The 18,255-nt window shown below is 35.6% G+C and overlaps 2 protein-coding genes across 2 annotated transcripts; one reads left to right on the top strand and one right to left on the bottom strand.

Annotated features, from left to right (window-relative positions):
* Positions 1–3,534: 3,534 nt before the first annotated feature.
* LOC113313673 (ribosomal RNA large subunit methyltransferase I-like) lies at positions 3,535–7,106 on the top strand. Its single transcript, XM_026562470.1, has 8 exons — positions 3,535–3,774; positions 4,048–4,273; positions 4,357–4,491; positions 4,632–4,854; positions 5,227–5,413; positions 5,757–5,941; positions 6,526–6,663; positions 6,815–7,106. The coding sequence occupies exons 1-8, from the start codon at positions 3,648–3,650 to the stop codon at positions 6,941–6,943; spliced, it is 1,350 nt and encodes a 449-aa protein (XP_026418255.1). The 5' UTR covers positions 3,535–3,647; the 3' UTR covers positions 6,944–7,106.
* Positions 7,009–10,104, bottom strand: LOC113313681 (ALA-interacting subunit 3-like). The gene is made up of 8 exons (XM_026562478.1): positions 9,582–10,104; positions 9,057–9,115; positions 8,810–8,884; positions 8,579–8,695; positions 8,399–8,469; positions 7,879–8,182; positions 7,458–7,747; positions 7,009–7,363 (listed from the first exon to the last, which is right to left on the bottom strand). The coding sequence occupies exons 1-8, from the start codon at positions 9,679–9,681 to the stop codon at positions 7,309–7,311; spliced, it is 1,071 nt and encodes a 356-aa protein (XP_026418263.1). The 5' UTR covers positions 9,682–10,104; the 3' UTR covers positions 7,009–7,308.
* Between the last annotated feature and the right edge of the window lie 8,151 nt (positions 10,105–18,255).

Raw genomic sequence — 18,255 nt, forward strand, 5'->3', positions numbered from 1 at the left:
AAAAGTGAAAAACGGATGGGTAAATCGACAAAGTTATTGATTTTCCATATCTGGCAGAGTATTTACGAGAAGTTCTGCAGTGACACACGTTACCTGAATCGTCGTGCTATAAGTGACTTGCAATCTTGTTTCGACACAATTAAGAAGATATAAGTGGAGTCCAGTTATGAAAAATAAAACCCTGACTGTAGTTGTCCAATTTTTCGGATTGTCTTGGTAAGTCATAAAGCATGGTTCTTATATCAAATTTTACGTTGTGACTGTAAAATGAAGGTTTTCAACACAATTTCTCTTCTATGTGAAGTCCACCAACGTCCCATACATTAGGTTATTAGCCTCATAGACTATTGGGATACCAGTTCAGAAGTCATGTTTCGACTTCTAAAAGCAAAAAATCATAAATTAGTTTGGAAACATAATTTCAAAGGTTGTTAGAGCATTGCTCGGGTGAACCCACCAAGCGTTGGTATGTCAAGTTTGGTTGTCATATTTTAGTGAACCAAAACTCATTTACAGAGTCGCTTGATTATTTACTAGAGTCAACTTCGTATAGGTTAGCTAGAAAGTTATTAGGATATGAGACTTACAAGTATTACTCGAAGACTTGAAGAATGTGAAGAAGTAAAGAGCTACATCGACGACATCATCCTTCCTCTTGAGGTTAGTAATATTTTGACTTGAACTGTTTCATTCCTCACGTATCTTTCAAGTCATGCGATATTGAAAACATAACTGCGAAGTTGTGAATGATGATACTCTAGTTAGATGTAGTATTAAGGAATTATAATACGCAGTATAACGCCTATTTTTTGAACTTCGTATGTAAAACATCGACATAATCGTATGAATGCTATTGTGATTATGTGTATGGGTATGGTTGAAGATTTCGTCATAGGAAACAATGTTTCATTCTTTTAAAGAAAGTACAATTCATGAACTTGTTTTGTGAATCGAAAGGAAAATCGCTAGGCTTATTGGTATTGGTATTCATTGCAAATCTTTGGATTACCAATATGTGTATTTAGTATAACCGCTCATAACTTGTGTTATGTATCTTGGTAAGCTATTCACAATTCCTGACTTATGTATCGGTATGACTTTTATTAGTGAAACCAATCTTAAGTAATCACCTGAGATGGTATGATCGATATTTGTAATTGGTGTGACCATTCCTAGTGATTGGGTAACCAATCCAAGAACTTGGTGGGACTTCACAAGATGCGTAATCGATCCTTGTAGTAGGTTAACAAGTTTTAGTAATTAGTGTAACCGATCCTATAACTTGTGCAACCGATCACAAGTAAGTACCATAAATAGTGGTAACCGATCCTGGTACTTAGTTAGCCATTTTATGGAAAATAGTGTGACCGATCCTAGTAGCCACTTGGAGGTAGAACCGAACATTGTATTTGGTAGAACCGTTAAACCCATGAATGGTGATTGAATGTTTTTGATCAATCACATAGTTCTTGGAAATCAAATGAACCAATTCTAAACTCGTTTGGAAGTATGGCAAATCGGTTCCAAGATTGTAAATATGAAAAAGGATTTACAAAGTAAAGATGTCGACATACTTTGAACATGTGCATTAATTCTTATCTATTATTGTTCAAAGATATTCCTTAATAACTAAAGGAGAATCCCGAATCGAAATAAATTGAGAATCTTTTAATTAAGGTTTTTAATTTTATATGCTTTTAATTTCCAGCAATTAAATGCATATCTTTAGAAAATAAAAATTGGTAATGTGCATTACTAATTGGAGATTTTCCACTAAGATTTCAGTCAATATTTGAACAGAGCATTTCCAGGAATTATGAAAATCGATTTTGGCTTTATTGCATATCTTTGAGAATATCCGGTTTTGGAAATTCCTTGGTGTCCAAACTTCCTTGGTCTATAAATATTGAAGTTTGCATTTCGAGCAAACTAATCCTCAGAGCCAGCAAAACTACCTAGTTGTGTTGTTATTGGTGGAGCCGTTTATTCGGAGAGGAAAGTAACCTAATTAGGCGAAATTTCTTACGACCGCTCGTTTTAAAGACTTCTTTGGAATTGAGAAGCTCTACGAGTACTGTTGGTGGGAAACTAGATAATTGCAGTTTTTTATTAGTTTTCGATTGATTTGATTGACTAACGGTTGGTGAACTTTTATTGCACCTAGTTTGTTTATGCTTGAGAATCTTCTCTTCTGATATAAGATTCACTCAAACTAGATCGAAGTATCCACGGGGATCTTTAGACTGTTTGTAGATCTAAAGACGTCTTGTGATAATCCATCGTTAACAGACTCCGTTCTGTGTGTGATTGATCACAAGAGATTCAAGTTGTTTGTGTACAGGTGTTTATTGGAGATCTAAGAAGATTTGAAGACAAAAAAGATTTCTTATTTGAGTTCATAATCTTTGGTGTGCACAAAACTTGATCGGCTGGGGATCCAATTATAATCGGTATATCTTTTGATAGATTGGATTGATTAGTTGCGTAGATCGGCATCAATACATTTCTTTGTGACTCATAGTATTGATTTCATAGTCTAAACAATTACTTTGGTGATTGTTAAATTGATTGATCTAAGAACCCGACAAAGGAGTTTATTGGGATAAACGGAAGAACCTTTTGTCAAACTCATATCACGTTGTTTGAAAAGAGTTGTTACCGAGCAGATTTGTTGTTCCTTTACTGTTTGGAATACGAACCAAAGGAATTATTCCAAGTGCATGACTTATTGCAAGTTGGAGGCGCATGGATACTGAGGGAACTAGGTGAACTATAGGTTTAGTTGCTTGGTCTCAACTATACGAAGTTGGTTTAGATTTTGTATAGCCGCTTAATTCTGAGAGTATTCAATTCTAGACAAGGTCCCGGGGTTTTTCTGCATTTACGGTTTCCTCGTTTACAAAATCTTGTTGTGTCTTTTACTTTTCTATTTCCGCAATTATAATTGATTTATTTTAATTAGAAGTAAAATACACAAACGTCGATTCCTAATTACTTGATAGCAATTCTATAGTGTTTGGTTAAGTCCGAACCTATTATCAAGTAATCATACTTCGTTGTTGTATTGTCTCGATCTTGTATCCATAGTCAATCACGCAAGTTATCTTGTTGTCGTATTGTCTCGATCTCGTATCCATAAACGATCACACAAAGTGTGAACCGATTCGTTGTATTGTCTCGACTCAGTTCATAAACAATCACCTTCGGAAAAAGGACTTATAGGTGGAAAAGTTTTAAATTGAGATATATTTGGATACCTTCGTTTTTCAAAAACAAATAAATTAACTTTTTATAAAGCAAATTTCGCTTTTTACTTTTAGTATCCAGACACCTATATGGTGTTAATCATATCCAAGACAACCTTATCCTATTGGCATGGCATGCCATGTCAAGTCAAGGTCAAGTCATATGTCAAATCAAGGTCAAGGCAACATTTGTTTATCCAAAATCTCCATCCCAGGCTCAATTTTTTTTTCTGTAAAAGGTCCAAAGTCCAAACAAAAAAAGAGGCTCACAGAATAAGCCCACCACGATAGTAACAGTGTCTCTCTCTAATTTTCTCCCTCCCTCCCTCCCTCTCTGGACATCGTACTGTTTGTTGTCTCAGCTCAGCTTATCCCTGTTTCACCTCTACTTAATGAGAGACGATGATGTTATCATCATGCCGTAATGGTTTATTAAGAACGTTTTCTCTTCATCATCACTCTGCTCCTACTACTGCTGCTGCTGCTTACATCACAACCCTCCAAGACATTGCTACCAACCACAAACCAGGTCTACATCTCTCTTTACATTTACAATTTCGTGTGTATACTATATACCCACCCTATCATCCATCCATCGTATGAATGAATAATCAATTATTATTAGCATTTTTTAAGCTTGGAACACTCCTAGTTCAAAGTCTTCTTATATCTTATTGGGATGTGTATGTCAAGTATTTGATTGAAGTACTCAGGGAACACAACACAGCTGAGCTGACCAATGCACCCTTCCTTACACTGAATTTTGTTTTTATTAAATAAATTGCTCCATTTTTTTCTATAGGTATTGCCAAGGTTGTCTTAAAAAAAGGGAAGACACAGCTCTTCCGTGATGGAAGTCCCATGGTGTATAGTGGTGCCGTCGATAGGATAATCGGCAGACCACCACCAAAGACTGGTGATATCGTGCTTGTAGCAGATGGAACCGAAAAACCCATTGGGTGGGGTTTATACAATTCTGTCTCCATGTTTTGTGTTCGACTAATGCAATTAGAAGACGAGGCAGCTAGGTAACTTCTGTTTCAGTATTTTCCCAATTTTCTTGTAAACTCTAAAACTAGTGTGTTTTGATGGTTTTTTCTATATGGTTCAGAGATCCATCCAGTGCATTGGATATGGGTAGACTTTTAGAAACAAGAATCGGGGCAGCTATTGATTTACGTAAAGCTTTGGGGCTCCCCTCTGCACATACAAATGCTTACCGTCTTGTAAATAGCGAAGGAGACAGGTATTACTGACCTCCCTTGTGCAGTATTTGTATAGCATTGTTCCAATACACTAGGTTCGCTGAGGCAAATCATGTTTGTGCACTCATCCTGCCGGTGCTTTCTAAATGCATGTCTAAGGTCAGTTCCATGTTTGATGCAGATTATCAGGCCTAATTGTTGACGTTTTCGGAGAGTTGGCTGTAGTAGCATCATCTGCTGCTTGGGTAGAGAAGTACAGACAAGAGATAGAGTCTTATATCCGTAGAATCAATGAAATTAAGCATATAAAATGGAGACCATCTGCTGACATCTTAAAAGAAGAAGGATTGGAATTAACAGATCTAGGGGACTCCATTGCATCTCCTGATCTTCAAACGGTGAAGGTAGAAACATTCTTTTATCATGTTGGCACTACTAGCACTTTGATTGAAGCTTTTAGATCTAAATGGACTGATCATGCTTTCTGGCTTGTGTCAAAACAAACCAGACCCATAACTGAAGTTGCTCACAGGTCACTTGTTTCCTGAAAGTGACCTCAACTACCACTTTCAACAAACTTACCCATAACACTACCTACAGTCTAGTCGTTATATCATCCATCTGTATGATTTCAGCAATCGCTGGTTCACTTTTCCATGAGAATAGTTGGCTCCCAGACTATTTTGATTGTTCACATGATTCAAATCTTATAATCTTATATGTTACTCTCAATGTTTAAGTTCTTATTCTCATATGACACTCCCGGGTTCCAACAGGTTATGGAAAATGGTATTTCATACTCAATCTCACTGGAAGGTCAGAAAACTGGATTCTATGCTGACCAACGCGAGAACCGTAAATTCATATCATCAATTTCAGAGGGTCAAAACGTTCTTGACATTTGCTGCTATAGTGGTGGGTTCGCTCTAAATGCAGCAGTTGGCGGTGCAACAAATATCATAGGTAAACTCTGAAGGCACTTCTGGTTTATCATGTTATAGATCTGGAAATAATTGCAAGAAAATTGATTAATAAGAAGGTAAAGTTCCCACTTCTGGTTAGTTCATAAGATAGCATACACTTAGTTTTTTCTTTTTTAAAGAACTGTGAGTTGAGCTTCCTTTGATCTTCCTAGATAGACTTCTGCCTTTGCTCTTGGATACTTATTGATTACTTTAAAAGATCACAACTACGGGTGACAGCAGTAGTCTATGCATCACAGTAGTTATATTGTGGAGATTTTAGTTCCTTCAACCGTAGAATAATCTAACTGCTAACGAATTATTTCCCTTCTATATTTCTCCAGGCGTTGATAGTTCGTTGCCTGCCTTGGAGCTTGCAAAAGAAAATGTCCTTCTTAACAATCTAGATCCACGGAGAATATCGTTTGTAAGAGAAGATGCTTCTGCTTTTATGAAGGGGGCTGCTTCTAGGCATGAATCATGGGACTTGGTCATCTTGGATCCCCCAAAACTTGCACCTAACAAAAAGGTATTTTAACTTTCTAAGAATGTTAATGAAGTTTTCTATTTATCTATTGCCAGCAATTGAAAGAAACACTACATGCTGGTGCATTTTCCTCGTCATGTTGAACTGATTTCATGGACATTTATGTCATGGCACTAACAGGCAAGCGATATCTTCACCTTTTGTGTGAAATATGCCTAATATTATGTGAGAACAATAATCTGTTGCATCGGCTTTAGTACTGCTAGGGTGCAGACTACAATAAGATTTTAATCAATCACCAGTTTGCCCCAGAGCTTGTTTAGTCAGTGAGTTTTGGGGTTAACCCCCAGTATCAGCAAAACACAAACTTCTGTTCTGCACGTGTAAAATAGGCGTGCAGAAGTTTAACAAGGTGAACATGAAGTGATTTAGTGACAAACATATTCTTATAATAATGGTCCAGTAGGAGGATATGAATTTGGATTTTCAAGTGTATCAGATAGGATGTAGGTTGGCTGCTTCTTCCCTTATTATTTTCTTGCATGTTCTATATCTTGATTCGTTTCTAAGTTAGTTGTTTGAGGAAAACTTTTGTATAATGGTTAATATATACTGTTTTGATCCAGGCTTTACAAAGCGCATCTGGGATGTATAGAAATCTAAACTCATTAGCGATGCAAATAACAAGGAGAGGTGGTCTTCTCATGACTTGTTCATGTTCAGGAGCTATGACACAAAGTGGAACTTTCTTACGGACTATCCAGGCAAGTGCAAGATATCTAGTTATCAGTAATGATGTGGCTTCATGGGACTATTATAAGTAGACATCTATGTGGTTTTCAGGCAGGATTCCATCACTGACAAGTTTCCTTCTTCTTCTTCTTCTTCTTCTTTTTTTCCGACACAATTGCTCAGGGTGCAGCTGCAATGGCAGGTAAAAAAGTCACAGTTTTACGACAAGCTGGCGCAGCTTGCGATCATCCAATTGATCCCTCTTATCCAGAGGGCACATATCTTTCCAATATCTTACTTAGAGTATTGTAAATCATAAATGAATTCTTCTCAAGATTCGGCTGACCTTTTTGACACTGAACAGCTCTTAAATCTGTAAAATCTTGTACACCCAAAAACTGGAAATTTTATGAAAGTTTAGACTGAACAACTCTTAAATCTATAAAATCCACTCCTCTCTTGTTTCTCTCCGAAATTATACATGCATTTTGTAGTATTCTCCCTTCAGAAGTAAAATTTTGATGAACTCTACCAGAATTCTATAAGAAATCAAAAACAAACCAGAGTATACATGTAAAGTCAGTTATGTCTCCCAATACACATAATAGATACATTTATCATTCTGAAGAATCCAGCCAGGCTGTGATCCATCTACTTGGGTGAATTACTAGGGGTTCTCAGTGCCCTGAAGGATTTCTATTCCATGACAAGTATGAAGGGTCTCCAAGTTGCCTGCAGCAAAAAGAAAAACGCAACAGTCAGTGGATGATATCAGATTTAAAGTGTGGGAAAAATAAACTAGTTATAATTAGTGTTTAGTTCTCACCTTGGCTTGACTAGATATATAATGGTGAAAACCAAGGCTAAAAATAAGCAAAGCCCACCGACTGTGAGATATGCAATCCCAAGAAAGTCGTTCTTCCCCCCAATCCAACTTGTTGTAGAAAGAACAAGTTTCTTTTTCCCGTCAAATTTATATGTGTTATAATTGTTTTCTAAAGTGACTACAATTGTATCACCTGCAACAAGATCCTCCTCTATCCTCCCATATAACTTCCTGAAAGTTGGTAAGGCTGCTGTTCTCATCCATACAATGAGATCCTCCTGTTGGCTCAACTGTTGCAGGAAATAATTTTCTTCTAATATCAGATATTTTCTCTCGGGTTCAAAATTTGGTAGCGAATCAATAGTTCTTAATTACTGCAGTTTTAAATTTCCACATTAGGTGTCAGGGTTGAAACACTTACAGGTATGCTTTCGTTAAGAACTGCTCCTCCTTGAATAACTCCACTCTGGAAGTTTTTGGGAAAGACTTTGTCACCAAATTTGCTATCCCTGTCACTCTTCCACGAAATATCCTTCTTGTTCAACGCCAATGTCTTGTTGTCCCGAGAACGGGAGAAACTGTATGTATCATTGAACATACTCCATGCTATGAGACCACAAGGTACAATTGGTCTACCATCAATTCTAGCTTCTGGATCGCAAGTACTTGTTTCATTCTCTTTTGAGGGATCTCTTAACTGTGCATCACTACGACTCTTTACGTACCTGAATTATACAAAGGCAATAACTTGTCACAAAATAACACCTAGATAGTAAAAATAAACACAGGCATTATTCATCTACCCATTTTTCTGAACTTCTAAATGCAATACTCAATTCCAAGTTCATCACAAGAAACTATTATTATTTTGTTTTCATGTATGTGTACTTTGACTTGGCATTAGAGGTATGTGAAATAGCAAAACATTGATGAAAGCATACCTGCGATGGTTCTGGTAAAAGTTATCGAGTTGATAATAGACATATATAGGTTGCTTCATAAGCTTTGGCACCTACATTTTAAAGTAGTTAAGTTTTATAAATCAAAGCTTACCAAAAAGAGAACAGGAATGCTGCCCATCATGGGTTTATATAGGTTTTTCTAAAGGGATGGGAGCTTACTGTAATTTTTCTAGTGCAGGTTTTGCTGACATTTTTGTTATATATGTAGCTGAGCTTATCATGTCTCTGATCCTGTGGAATGCATTCAGTCTCATACCGATCAACAATTTCGACAACCTGACAAGAAGAGAAAAGTAATTGGTATTGTTAGAAATCAAAATATATACATTTGCGCAAAAGTTAAGAGCATCATTTGGGTTCAGATACACATATATTTTTAAGAAAACATACATTTCGTGAAGCGAGAAGGGAAGCAACACCGATGGGGATGAAGATAACACTGATAAGCACGAATGCTGAGATCACCTGTATAAATAATGAGGCAATGTTAAGATTCATGAAGATATCATCCTAATAGTCAGAAGCTTTGACTGGTGAGGAATGAATGAATACCCAATGAGTGATGTACTAGTAGCATAAATCAATCATTTGAAATAAAGAACGTTTCGGTACTGAGGTCTGAGTTAAAGAGAGTTACCCATTGTGGTGTTAGAATTGGCTTGCAGGCAGGTAGCTCTTGCTGAGTAAACTTTGAATCTGAAAAGAAGATGAGTAACACACGAATTAGAAGATGATCAATAATCTCTCAAGAATGAAAAGATAAATAAAAACATCCCTAGTTAATCTGAACATCGTCACCATGAGCACATACATACATGGCATTAGAGGTATTTCTGTGTTGAAGATGATCAGTTTAGTATGGTAAGATGAATCAACATTAAACCAAAAACAAAAAAGAGACAATTATAGGAGGAATTGATGACCATGTTCAACTACTACTAGTATTCAACACAAAAATACCCAAATTGACAAGAAGTAAAGTTAAACAGGGCGAAAGCAATCATCATAGGAATATGGTGTGTTGTGAAATTTAGAAAAGCCTAAATTGAATTGAGTACATCATGTGTATTTTTGTATATCCTCTTTACAAAATTCTCAAAGAATCTAAATTTATTACAAGAATAAGAATAAAGGAGGAAAACAAAAGAAGAAAAGAAATTACATTTGGGTCTTTTAGAATTCCTTTTAGGGTGAGCAGCAGCATCTCCACCCCCAGATCCACCTCCTCCTCCAGAACTTGTGCCAGGATTTGAAGAATTCATTGTTGCCAACAGAGGGATCCCAAATTAAAACAAACAAGGAGAGGGATTTTTGAATTCAAAAGATTAGAAGATGATGATTTTGTTGATGTTGGTGGTGGGTTTTAGTATCCAAATCCAAATCCAAATCCAATTATAGATAGATGGGGAGAAAGAAGAAGAAATAGAAACAGAGATTCAGAGAGAGAGAGATGGTGATGATGATTTTTGACTGAATGAATCTCTGCTCTCTCTGATATCTCTATTTCATCTTCTTTCTTTTCTTGGGTCTCAGATTTCTTGTTTGACTTTCATTCCATTTTTCAATCAATTCGTTAATTAATAATTTTCTAATTAAGAAGCAAATAGAAGACAGGAAACAAAGGTGAAAGTCCCTGCCGTCTTGGTCTTCAGTTTGTTGTTCCAAATTCCGCCCGCCGGCTGCCTCTAGACTTACCAAACCAAACCAGTGGGGCAAGGAAGAAGAATGGTCAATGATGTCCTATCAGTTTGCATATATTAGCATGATATCACTAGGGCAAAGGAGCCAACAGATATCACTAGGGCAGCTCTTCGCAGCATTAAGATACAAAGGCATGACTAGCAACCTCGATCAACTGCATCGGAAATCTCTACCTCTATCTGAGTTTTTATGAACACTGTAATGTCCATCAAAAATACAGCTTTTCCAAATGAATTTGGGTTTATACTCCGCTTTCAACAAAAATAACATTGTGTTTAGGTTTTAGAATTTTATTTTTATGTTATGAGGAGGGATCCCCTAACACTATCTCACACGTTAGATGTCATTTTTATGAATAAAAACCAAACCGTAACGGTTTGAAGCTCATATTTTGAGGATATGTTCTTCTTACCAAGTTCTATATGTCTACCAAAAATGCGCACATTCCGAGACGTGTAACACCAACATCTACTACTTTGAAAATGAGCCGTTAAAAATCAACAGATTTCTGTCCGTCGAAATTAAAACCGGTAGATTGTGAGGTTTTATATTTCGGAATGTGCTCATTTTTTTGTAGGCATGTAGAACTTGGTAAGAGAAACATATCCTCAAAATATGAGCTTCAAATCCGTTACGGTTTGGTTTTTATTCATAAAAATGACATCCAATGTGTGAGATAGTGTCATAATAATAGTGTGAATGGATCCTTCATCTTTATGTTATTATTCTTCTATTTTTGTTGTTTTAAAGGCTATTTCATACCTTGTCATAATTTCAATCTAATCGCCATTAGTGCGTTTTATTATAGCTTATGAACTCTTAAATTGAAATCCAATGGGAGATTCAAGCATATCTTTGAAGACGACCAATTGCGACGTGACGATGATCAAGAATTATACAAAGAAGATCAATGGATATCGGTATGGGTCGCGATTACAATGATTAGCGGAAACTGCTTTGACGGATTTCATCTCACAAAAGAAAAAACCTCTAAATGGTTGAAGAATAATCAAAATACCAATATTCAGATTAGACTTTCCCTTTTTATTTGGTTTCATATAGATCAAAGAATTCACATTGTAAATTGGTTGTATCAGTGTGCAATGTATTATGATGAAACAGAAGGGTATGTTTATCTACCACTTCTGATATGTAACAATCCAAGCCTCAATTTGAATGAGGTAATCTAATAAATAATTCTAAGTATTTTTCAAAACCCCTTTTTCCATCATAAAAAAAGAAGAAGTATGATATGGACTAAAACCGGTCACGAATTCAAAAATCTGGTTAATCTTTAAAAGTCTGAGATCTATTTCAGCCAACGAATTCATCCAAAACACGGAAAAACCATAGAAAAAATTCTTAAGGTTACGTTAATGACAAAAAAGGATAAATACCTTGCCACCCATCTTTTCTTCGACAAGAACAGGAAAGAGAACTTCGAACCTCTCCTTCAAAAAGTATAATGCTACCCTTCAAGGATGGAAATCTAATCTCCTTTCTCAGGCTGATAGAACAGTATTAATAAAAGTTGTTCTTCAAACTTATCCCACATTCCAAATGCAAATCCTTGCGTTACCTAAAGACACCCTCGATCAAATTAATAAAATCCAAAAAGATTTCTGGTGAAATAAGGATAAGGCCAAGAGCAGAGGAGATTACATTAAAGCTTGGACCAATATGTGCAAGCCTATTTCTCAAGGCGGGCTAGGAATCAAGAATTCACACCATTTTAATATATCTCTCCTCACAAAGCTGTCCAGTAGGCTAATCACAAATCTTGATCAACTTTGGGTCCAACTCTTAAATACTTCGCAAACTCCCACCCTATAGACTGCACTAAAACTTCTTATTTATCTTGGGTCTGGACGAGTATACAATAAGGTTTAAATCTAACCAAGGGTAAAAAAAATTTGGCAAGTAAAAAACGGAGCTTCTACAAAAATATGGGAGGACCAATGGATACCTAATGCTATAATTACCTAACCAACCAATATACAAGAGCTGGCACCCAAATCGGTCCAGGAGCTGATAAAGGAAGATAATACTTGGGATTAAGAAAAATGGACAAATATTTTGATCCATACGTCAGAGCCAAAATTCAAGCAATAACACCGAAGAGCCAAGATCAAGACAAAATCAGATGTGGGCATCATCATTCAGGAAATTTCAATGCAAAGGATTTCTAGAACTTTTTAGTTCACCAAGATCAAGAAAATGATAACTTACCGGACTTCCCTTGGGAAAAAAATTTGAAAAATACAAGCTATCCCAAGAATAAGATTATTTATGTGGAAATTATTGCAAAAAGCGCTCTCCACCTCTTCCAGACCAGGTGCTCATAATTCAGATATAGACCCACATTGTCAGAGGTAAATTCTCTGGAATAGGATACTGAACAACATCTTTCAGATCTTGTCATATTGCTAGAGCAATTTGGTTCGGTTTATCTTTAGAAGTAATTAATACTAGGAGTAGCACAACCTCGAATAATGATTGGATTAGAGTGGTTATCCGACCCTAATTTGGCGCAGTTTGCGGGAAAAAATAGCAATAACCCTATGGTTCATCTGGAAACATAAATACTCGGTAGTCTTCTAAAAAATCAATCCCGAGCCAACCTAACATCCTCAATTTCTTGCCACATAGGATTTATTTAGTTTTTAGTGAAAATCTTTCACCAAAGAAGGTTTGAAAATTAAATGTCAGGTGACATGTCTAACGGTTAATTTGGACATCTTTTAAGCAATCCTATGGTTTTTAGAGAACGTAGACATCCTAATCATCAAAATCTAAGTCTCCTACCGTGAAAGCCCTTTATTGTTAGCACGCGCATCCGTTTTCTTGAACCCTTGCAGAACAAGAAAGTGGGTAAATAATAAATTCGTGAAAAATAGAAGGCTTGTTTGGCTTCTTCTCGTTTTGCGGTTTTATTTTGGAGTAGTTTTATCTTTGCTGATGTTTTTTTTTTCTCTTGGATTTGTAAATCCATATAAGCACAACAACAAAATCATAATATAAGAAGATTTTAACAAATCTCCTGATGGAACTATAGAAATCCTACAAACTCCTGATGGAACCATAGAAATCCTACAAAAAAAAAGTTAACTCAAAAATCTAGAAATATTCACTTGCTGACTGTCAGACTTACGTTGCTAGTCTTCGTGCATAAAGTTTTCTAGCACAAATAAAACCCAACAAAACCATCTTTAACACTCCATTGCCATTTTGTAATCACCAAACACCATGGTTCTACGACAATGGAATGCACAGGTTACCACACACCATGGTCCTAGGACCATGTCATGCATAATTCACCACACACGACCGTTCTAGGACCATGGCATGAAGAATTCACAAAACACTACGGGCCGCCTATAAAAAAGAAGATTCAACAAGAAAAATTGTAAGAAGAAAAGAGTCACAAAACGAATAAATAAAAGGTTATAAATCCAATCTCAATCCTTCCTATTACATGCTTAACCATTTAAGTTCAATAACGATCAAAAAACAACAATTTATAGTCATAATTTAGGAATATTACCTTTAAAAACCATGTCGAGTTCTCTTGATATCGATGATATCTGACTATCTCAAGCCTTTGTGCATGAAGTTGATTAGCACTAATAAAACCCAACAAAACCAGCTTTAACGCTCCGTTGGCACTTAGTAGTCACCACACACCATGGCATGCAGAAGTCACCACACACTATGGTTCTAGGACCATGGCATGAAGCAATCACCAAACATCATGGGCCACCTGAAAAAAAAAAGATTCAACAAGAAAAATTGTCAAAATGAAAATGTCCCAAAAAGGATATAAAAAAACTAATAAATCCAATCTCAGTCCCTCTTATTACATGCTTAACCATTTAAGTTCAATAAATGTGAAAACACACGAGCTATATTCATAATCTAGTTTTACTAAAGCTACCTGTAATTTTGGTTGTTCAAATCCAACTTCCAAGGTTAAGTAGCTCATCATAGAAGGTGAATCACTCATGTAAGCGAGGTTTAGTGTTAAAGATACCCTTGAATGAAATAAGCTTTCGAGCAATGCAAAACCTAGCATGTAGGATTGAAATTCTTAACAAATTCTGAATCACATATAACTATACCTCTAGGATAAGGAATTGTATGTGTTAATATGCTAAACAAGGAGATGCTTTACAAAAAAGATGGGTTTATTTCTGTTTCGGTTCAAGATTCTCATTGGTGATGCAACAACTGAAATCAAAGTGCGACCAGAAAAAGTCTGCAAGCAAACAATATTGATATAAATAATGTCATTAAATTTTAGGATATAAAGCTTTTGATATCCACAGGAATAACCAGCATACATCAGACAGTAATAAGATTTCAGATTTGTGAAGAACCTTAGTTAGCAACTATGAATTATAAATATTTAGTTCAGTTAGCAGATGAAGTTGTCGTTGTTTTCTGCCAACTGGTTAATTTTTTATTATCAAAAAAAAAAAAAAACTAATAGAAAGAGGACAAGATGATTACCTCACCGATAGGGGCACCCTTGATTTGTAAAAATCCTTTTGCCCTAATATCATTGTGTCGTAGTTATTAAACTTTAATCTTCCGGCAAAAGTATCTACCAAATACACTCATATGTAAAATATGCAACTTTTACACAGAGGTGCCAACTGGTTCTTTACCTTAGTTCTAATTGATCATTGTTGCTTGTGTTTACCTCGCATAAAGTAAAATAGAGGTCAATTTTTGTTTTGCACCGATTTCCAAAAATTAAAGTTCACATAGAACATGAGAGGAAAAAAGGGAAAGATGGACTTACCAGGGGTTGAAATCCCCCGGCTGACTACTAGCAATTTCCATTCGTTATCCTTGATCTGCAATGCTCCAATGGAATTTACAAGTCAACACACCATCAGTTTAGGACAATGGCATGCAGATGTCACCACACACCATGGTCCGAGGACCATTGTATGCAGAAGTCACCACACACCATGGTTCTAGGGCAATCGCATGCAAAAGTCACCAAACACCATGGGATACCTATAAAAACAATTCCAACAAAAAATAATAAAAAAAAAACCATAAAAAAGTAAGCATAATAAATTGGAAAACATAAAGTGGTTCAAACATTAAGACTAATGGTTTTCACCAGAAGGCTTGTTAGGATCTTTAGTCGGCTTCTCTTCATTTAGCAGTTTAATTTTTAGTAGCTCTGTCTTTTGCTCTTCGATCAGTAAAACCATATAAACACAACAACAAAATCACAAAATTAGATCCAAGAACTCAACAAATATGCTAATCAAACCATAGAAATCCCACATAAAAATTTTTTTTAACTCAATACTCACTTGTTGCCAGACTTACGGTGCTAATCTTCGTGCATGAAGTCGTCCGGCACAAATAAAACCCAACAAAACCATTGATGGTATTTTCAATGATGTTGTATTAATAAAGTTCGTTAAGACTTGTGAAAGCTGATTTTTAAACTTAAATTTAAAACTAAAATATGACAAAACTCAAAATAAATAGTTGTTGTGCAAAATTATAGAGAGACTGAGGCTAGGATTTCACCATTGGTCGATATTAGTGAATTAAAACAATAATTATGCAACTCAGCATTCAAATTGATTCTAAGGGGACGAGACGATATCGTAATCGTCGTCCTTCTCTGCACACAGTTTATATTTAAATTACCCTTCCGTAGGATTTAAAAAAATAATGTCCCAAAGCTTAAAGTCCAAAGTCCAAAAATAAAGTGCAAAAGAAAAGGAAAGTCTAAAAAAAATAAAATCAAAAAAATAAAATAAAATAAAAATGTCTCTCTTTTTTTTTTCCTCTCTTTTTTTATAAAATAAAAAAATCTTCTTCTTTCGCTCCTTTCGCTTTGCCTTTTACTCCAAGTCTTTAAATATTCATCAAAAGCTTTGGCAAAATTTTCTTTTGCTCCAAATTCCAAATTCTGTAAGGAAAAGACAAAAACTTAAAAACGTAAAGAAGAACAAATAAAATAAAAACCTAAAAAAGAGAAAAAAAATCTAAAAACTCTAGCCTAAAGACAAGTCCGCGTCGGCGGCGCCAAAAATTGGTGGTATTTTCAATGATGTTGTAGTAATAAAGTTCGTTAAGACTTGTGAAAGCTTATTTTTAGATTTAATTTTAAAACTAAAATATGACAAAACTCAAAATAAAAAGTTGTTGTGCAAAATTATAGAGAGACTGAGGCTAGGATTCCACCATTGGTCGATATTAGTGAATTAAAACAATAATTATGCAACTCAGCATTCAAATTGATTCTAATAGTATTGCCTAAACATGTAGATTTCCAAAAGAATAGATGTTAATCCAAGCATAGAATATCAAAACACTAAAGCAAGCATATTCTATCAAGAGAAAACACACCTAACTAATAAAAATCATATAATCAATTTTGAGTTCAATGCAAAAATCATAATAGAGTTGTTATAATTAATTAAAATAAAGATATATCACTTTTACCGAAACAACAGCTTCCTCTATCGCCCCAAGGATTGGTTTTAGCTCATCATGTTGGATATACGCTCAAAATTCATTTTTATTGCTCAAAGGAGGTGTACAAATGATGAAATGGAGAAAAATAATTCAAACCGGGTTTGTAACATTTATAATTCTTACAAACCGAGCTGTTACAAAGAACGATAGATAATAACTGCCATTGTCATTGTTCCTTTACGACTACTCCAAAGGTGTCGTTGTTGCTGTAAGAAACAAGACTGTCTTTTGGAGTCCAATGTTCTTCGTGTTCTTCCTCTATTGCAGCAGCAGAAAAAATATTTCGCAGCTCTGAAATCGTCTCTGTTATGCTCTAAACTCTACCCAATCACTCCATAACCCTTCTACAACATCCCAGCAGCCTATTTATACATATTAACAACAAAATATCTCGTCTTGATTGCAAAATATTCTTCATTATTCTCCATGCAGGGTACGGATTTTCTTCCTCTGATTTTGATTTTCACACGCTCTGCAGCTGTCAAATCTCCATATTTATCTTATACATGCTCCAAATGGTTGCTTAACTTTGTCGTACATGTTTAAAACTCACTACAGCTCATAAAATCCCGTGATTGTCTCACTTTGTACACGTACTCTCTGTTTTCTTCTCTCCGATGATGTAGCCCAAATTCACCGGTTCTGATGGACTTAGCAGACCTGTTAAGCTGAAACAGGCCCAATCCAACCAATTGTAGCGTTGTAATCTCCCATGCCTGTTAAGATAAATCAAGTCGAACCATGAAGTTTCGGCCATTGAGTCTACTTTTAGCACGCCCAAAAATCAAGCCCTAATCTGTTCTTCAACTGCAACAGTTTCCCGCCATATTTGAAATTCAAAATGTTGAGGATGAAGTGCTCTGATCCAAAATATGGGCGCCTTTAATAGCTGAGGTGCCTGGTGGTGCCCTTATCCAAAGTGAGGGTGCCTTTAACAAATATCCTCCGGGGGTGCCCCAAGCAACTTTTCGAGCCGATTTTTCCAAAAATGTTTATTTCTCAAAAATACCTACAAACACACAAAACACCACAATAAGTACAAAATCGAGTACCAACATAGAGAAAATTGAGGACAACTTAGACACAAAAATGTGTCTATCAAATACCCCCAAACTTATTATTTACTAGTCCTCGAGAAAAACTAATAAAAAATAAAACCGAGTTAATCTCGGGAGGGTTTACCAGAGGTGTACCCACAAAACCATGACTTCTAATTGGTCACTGATGAGTGCTAAAAAGTGCATATTTATATATATTTTTCTTGGCATTTAACTCATCTTTTGTGCTCTAATTCTCCATTTTAACCCATATTCTGTATTTTCATTGTTTTCAAGAATAAATATTTTTATTAATTAATTTTGCATTTTTAGGTAATAAATAAAGACTAGATGAGTTGCGGAGCGAAAAGTGCAAAGACACGGAAAAAGCCAAAGGAAACTCTAGCGGAAAAGAAGTGAAAAATGTGGTATGGAAGAATCAAAGATAAAAATGGGCTTAAAAAGGAAGAAATTATTCTTAAAGAAGAAGTGGGCTCAAGATTGTCTAAGCCCAAACCCATTTCCTAAACCTAAACCCATTTTCTAAGCCTAAAATCAATACCCAAACCCGTTTCCCTTCTTAAC

Source organism: Papaver somniferum, chromosome 1, assembly GCF_003573695.1.
Source record: "Papaver somniferum cultivar HN1 chromosome 1, ASM357369v1, whole genome shotgun sequence".
Taxonomy (NCBI): domain Eukaryota; kingdom Viridiplantae; phylum Streptophyta; class Magnoliopsida; order Ranunculales; family Papaveraceae; genus Papaver; species Papaver somniferum.